The 6000-nt window shown below is 44.0% G+C and overlaps 1 protein-coding gene across 1 annotated transcript in view; it reads right to left on the bottom strand.

Moving 5' to 3' along the window:
• Positions 1-2985: 2985 nt before the first annotated feature.
• The window catches only part of SLC25A43 (solute carrier family 25 member 43), a 38106-nt gene continuing 35091 nt past the window's right edge, over positions 2986-6000 (bottom strand). The window contains exons 4-5 of the mRNA XM_038588175.1: positions 5673-5807; positions 2986-5029 (exon numbers count right to left, since the gene is read on the bottom strand). Coding sequence (XP_038444103.1) covers positions 4829-5029; positions 5673-5807 — 336 coding nt within the window. The 3' untranslated portion in view covers positions 2986-4828. The remainder of the gene's footprint in view (positions 5030-5672; positions 5808-6000) is intronic.

Raw genomic sequence — 6000 nt, 5'->3', positions numbered from 1 at the left:
ACAGCAGAGTACAAGAATTCCAGTTCCTTCCCAGCGTGAGGTCTTAGCCACCACCTCTTCAGTGTCATTTCTTGTTGCCTCCCCCTCCACCAGGACTTTCTATCCATCCACTCCTTCGGTGGCATCTTACAGTCTCTTGGTTTTAAAAGCCATCTATATGTTGATAACACCCAGATTTCTCTCTCCAGCCACGAGTCTCCCTGCACTCCACCCAGACTTGTCCAGATTTGCCCAGGACAGTCCTGGTTTATGTGTTATTATTCTGACATAATTATTAATACTGTTATGACGTATTACTTTCCTACTGCAGCTGTAACAAATTACCACAGACTCAGTGGCTTAGGCAACACAATGATTATCTTACAGTTCTATAGGTCAGAAGTCTGACATGGTACTTACTGGGCTAAAATCAAGGGGTTCTAGCATAGAGGCCCTTTCTGGAGGCCCTACGGGAGTGCCTGTTTCCTGGCTCATTCAGGTTGTGGCTGAATACAACTCCCTGTGGTTGTAAGACTAGAATCCTCTTTCCTTGCTTGTAGTCAGCTAAGGGTTATTCTCAGCTTCTAGAGGCCACCCTATGCCCTGGCTCATGGGCACCTTTGTCTTCAAAGTCAGCAGCAATGAGTCGAGTCCTCCTCATGCCCCATTCCTTCTGCCCCTTTTTCATCTTTCTGACCTCTCTTCACCACCTCCGTCTTCCATGGTTAAGGACTCGCATGATTAGATTGGGCCCACCTAGATAAACCATGATAATCTCTCCATCTCAATGTCCTTAACCTTAATCACATCTGCAAAGTCCCTCTCACCATGTGAGATAAATGGTCACAGGCTTTAGGGATAAGGATGTGGATACCCTTGAGTGGGGAATCATTATTCACAACTGGTCGGACAGTTACATGGCTAGCCTATGCTCTAGCCAGCTGTCTGCTTGACTTCTCTATTTGGATATTTCATGGGCATTTCGAATTTAACTTGTCCAAAAGAGAATTTTTAATTCCTTCCCCCACCAAAAGTCTACCCTACGTTATCAAATGGCAACATTGTCTACCTTGTTAATCAAATCAAAACCCAAAAACCTAAGTGCCATCTTTGATTGCTTCTTTTTATTCCCTACATTCACTTGCTCCTCAAATCCTGCTGAGTTCAACTCAAAAATATGTCTTGAACCCATTCTCAGCCTTTCTTCTCTCTAATCTATTATCCACACAGTACCCAGAGGGATATTTTTAAAATGAAAATCAGATTATATTGCTTCTATACATAAACCCTTCAATGACTCCTGACTGCATTAATTTTTAAAAATATTTTATTTATTCATGAGAGACAGAGAGAGAGAGAGGCAGAGACACAGGCAGAGGGAGAAGCAGGCTCCGTGCAGGGAGCCTGACGTGGGACTCAACCCTGGGTCTCCAGGATCACGCCCTGGGCCAAAGGCGACGCTAAACCGCTTAGCCACCCGGGCTGTCCCTCCTGACTGCATTTAGAATAAAATCTAACTTCTTTTTCTGAGATATTTTATTTATTGGACAGAGAGCTCATGAGCAGTGGGGAGTGGAAGAAGCAGGCTCCTCACTGAGCAGGGAGCCTGATGTGTGGCTCAATCCCAGCACCCCGAGATTAAGACCTGAGCCAGAGGCAGATGCTTAACCAACTGAGCTACCCAGGTGCCCTAAAATCTGACTTTCTTCCATGGTGCCAAGGCCACATATAATCTCAAATATCACCTCTCAGAGCAGCCTTTCCTTACTCCCTGACTTAAAATATTTCCCTCATCCCTGCAGAATTCTCTGTTAAAGCATCCTGTTTATTCCCCTCACAACATTACAGTCTATAATTACCTGACTTGCAGATTACTTTTTTTTAAAAAAGATTTATTTATTCATGAAAGACACACAGAGAGAGGCAGAGACATAGGCGGAAGGAGAAGCAGGCTCCCTGTGGGGAGCACGATGTGGGACTCGATCCCAGGGCCCCGGGATCACAACCTGAGCCAAAGGCAGACACACAAGCACTGAGCCACCCAGGTGCCCCAGAGATACTTTTTTATTGACTGTCACCCTCCTAGATCATAACCTCCATGAGGGCAAGGACCTTGTCTGCTTCATGTACCACTGTGTCCAGAGGGCCTAACAGTTGTTGAATCGATGTGCGAAACCCAGTCTTCTTACTGTATTCCACTTTTTGCTTGCTTCCATGTGTGTGACACCACCTAGGTCCTACCTTCAACCTGCAATCTCTCTGTGGCTTATTCTACCTCCAACCTATTCTTGACCAACTAATATCTTCTCCCCTCCTTCAAAACTTAATTCAAGACTCATTACTAGCTTCTCTCACCTATGATGACCCCTTTCTTTCTTTTTTTTTTTTTTTTTTAAGTAGGCTCCGGAGCCCAACATAGGGCTTGAACTCATGACCCTGAGATCAAGACCTGAGCTGAGATCAAGAATAAGACACTCAGCGAGCTGAGCCACCCAGGTGCTCCTTTGATGATCCCTTTAATCCTTGATTCAGTAGGTATACAGGGAGCCCCTTGGTGGTCTTATTAGATAGACAGTTGTTACCACATTATCATGTCTTCACTTGTATTTGCTTTGTAATCAGAGTCCTTTCCTGTATGTAGGGATGTTTTGTCCTTAAAACTGTGCTGCTCCTGGGTTAATATTGTATCACATGTCTTTCTAATCCTCCTAAAGTACTTAGTCCAGTTTAGTGTACTCTGCCAATCATAAAGCAGAAAAGCAGAACACTCCTTTCATACCCCTGAGAAAATGAAAATAAGCTGGAAGTTTTTTTTAGGAACAAAACTAGAATTTTTTTAAAGTTAATTAATTAATTATTATTATTTTTTAGTAATCTCTATACCCACCATGGGGCTTGAACTCATGACTCTGAGATCAAGAGTCGCACGGTATTCCAACTGAGCCAGCCAGGTGCCCCCAAAACTAGAGTTTTAAGAGTTGTCCTGAAATTAGAAAAAACGAGGCATTCCTTTTTCCCCACTTAACTTTATTGAAAAAGCCAAAACTACAGCTCAGAAAACATTCCTGTGTGTGATAGTAGCTGGAGCGTGGCTGTCCCTCTCATATATGGGTTGAAGAATACACAGAAGATATTAATGTGATGTAAGTAACCTGAGTTAGGATTTTAGATCTAGTATAAAAACATATTTTTTTTCCTGCAGATTTCAGAACTTTAAAAAACCTGTTCACTGAAAGGAAAATGAAGAGTTAATAAATATGGCTATCCGCTGTGGGTAAAGAATGTGCCACCCTCCCAACTGTAACAGATTGGGCTACAGATGAGATCTTCCTGTGTGTATTAACTGCTATTCCTCTGCTATCACTTACCTTAGGTATCAAATGACCAAACAACATTTTTCTTTGGAAAATAAATTTAACATGGAAAAATACTTTCAACATACTGAAAGCCCGTGTGTGTGTGTGTGTGTGTGTGTAAATTAAAAATTTAATATTATTGTTTTTAATGCATAGGTAAGTATTTGAAAGTATGGTTATATAAACTTGACATGGGGGGATCCCTGGGTGGCGCAGCGGTTTGGCCCCTGCCTTTGGCCCAGGGCGCAATCCTGGAGACCCAGGATCAAGTCCCACATCGGGCTCCCGGTGCTTGGAGCCTGCTTCTCCCTCTGCCTATGTCTCTGCCTCTCTCTCTCTCTGTGACTATCATAAAAAATAAAAAAATAAAAAAAATAAACCTGACATGGAGTTCTCAAGGTGGAACAATCTAAAATTTGATTTTTAAAGCATCGAGTAGAGATGATTAGCCTGAAGTGTTTCTGTTCAGTTCCATTTCTCTTTCTGATATGTGTGTCAAATGTTCTATTTGATCCTTTCTAGGCAATTGGGACATCTTGTGAGAATAACTTAAGTTGACTAATTTATTTTCAGGTTAGGCTTGCAAAGCACGTTAAAAAGGCAGAGAATAAAGGCCACTTCAACTGTACATGACTTCAATTGGAAGAAGGTCTTTGGGGGCATTAAGTGGTCAGGGTAAAAACTGCCTTCCTGAAAAAAGATTGAGATGCTTCAAATTTAAATACAGAAGAACCACCGTTCTACGATGACAGTGATGACTTTTAAATGTTAAATGCTTTAATTCAGTTTCTGATAAGGCATAATTTACACTATAGTGTATGCACTCAGAACTCCTCAAAGATTAGGACTTTCAGAACAACTGTATTAGGAGGACTTGGGTCAAATAGAGCAAAACTAGGCCAGTGTGGGTTAGTTAGTTCAAGCTGTGACCATGTGGCTGAGCTCATGATGTGGTATTTGCTCAGCCACTTCTTTTTTTTTTTTTAAGATTTTTTTTATTCATGAGAGACACAGAGAGATAGGCAGAGGGAGAAGCAGGCTCCATGCAGGGAGCCTGATGTGGGACTTGATCCCAGGACTCCAGGATCATGCCCCGGGCCAAAGGCAGGCGCTAAACCGCTGAGCCACCCAGGGATCCCTGCTCAGCCACTTCAACTGCATGTCACTTTGAGGTCATGGCGATGCCCTTTCTTTGGTGTCCTGTGAGTTGCACATTTACAGAGTGTAAATTGCACATTTCGTGAATGCTAGATTTTATTATAAAATCTGGTGGAATGCCGCCACGAAACAGTCCTGTTGGGAAGCTTTCCTGTGGCACGGGTGTGCACCAGGTCATCAGCTTGGAGCTTGGAGCTGGTATGTGGCTGAATCTTCTCATTTCCAAGAGCAGCAGATGGGCATATTCTCTTGTCATTCCATGAACACAGGATTATGAAGCTACATTTTTGTATGATTGTAACATGCCCTAACTGTGCTTCTTGTTCCATTCAGTTTTAAAGGGTTGGTTTTTTAGACTTTAGCTGTCCAGTTTTGAAGAACTTTTTAAATTCCCGTAATTCCTGGGGCTTCAAACTCTGATCCACCCCTGGGGTCAATTTATAGCTCAGAGGAGACACAATGTAACCATTTTGGTAAAGACAGATTCTCTTGCAGAACTCAAAGGTGCCAAACATAACTCCAAAATATGGAACTATCTGTTTAAAAAGAAATGAAAATCATGTTGAAATCTTAAAAAGACAACTGTCAGTGCATCTGCAGTCAATCTGGACCATGGTAAATGAAGGCAAAGGCTGTGGACAATTCTTTTTGGCATCAGGGAAGATGGCAGAATGAAAGCTGGCACAGTGTGGGTGGGGGGAGAGGAAGGGCAGAGGTTAAAGGGCATGCATGGCCAGGATGAATATGCCTGAAGACAATCTGATACTTGTGTAAGGTTAGTCCAAAGTTCTTAACCTTTTTTTTGTGGGGAGGGAGGGTGGGTCATGAAATTCTTTGGGAATGTGATGAAAGCTATGGATCCTCTCCCCAGAGAGATGCACATAGGCACATAACTACACGTTTCTGCATACAATGTTGGGCTGGGGGATTAGGTTCCCCTTAGGAGTCCATGAGCCCCCATGTCGGGAACCTCTACACTAAATGCTCAGTTCCTCTGGGATGGGGTGTCAAATGCCCCACCACTGCACAGGGTCCCCCTGTCTCAGGGCTGACCCCCAGCCTGCACTCATGGGCCTTGTGCCTCCATCAGTGCTAGACGGGGGGTCTCCAGGCCACCTGTAGGGGAGTGGCAAGGGAACAGGCTAGCATTGGAAGCAAGAGACTGACCACCCTTCTCACCTTCAGCAAGTTGGCTGTCAGTCCATTCCAGAGGGCCAGGACTCCTTGGGCTTTGACTATCTGCCGGAAGCAGTCCACTGCTCCTGAGAAATGGACATCCACTCCTCCGTGGTGGGGAAGGTGTGGGCTCTGAGCCTGGCAGGAAACATAGAAGATGGGACATAGTGATTTTGTCACCAGGAAATAAATGTTCTAGTCCAAGAAGCCAGGGACTCGAGTCTGGGATCTGCTTGCTGTGTACCTGGCCCAGATGCTGGCCAAGAATGGCTGCCACAGGGCGCTTGCTTAATGGGCTCAGAATGAATATTACCACACAGTGAAGTCACGA

Source organism: Canis lupus, chromosome X (genome assembly GCF_011100685.1).
Source record: "Canis lupus familiaris isolate Mischka breed German Shepherd chromosome X, alternate assembly UU_Cfam_GSD_1.0, whole genome shotgun sequence".
NCBI lineage: Eukaryota > Metazoa > Chordata > Mammalia > Carnivora > Canidae > Canis > Canis lupus.
The sequence above is the reverse complement of the archived record's forward strand: the minus strand, read 5'-3'. Positions and strand labels throughout refer to the sequence as shown.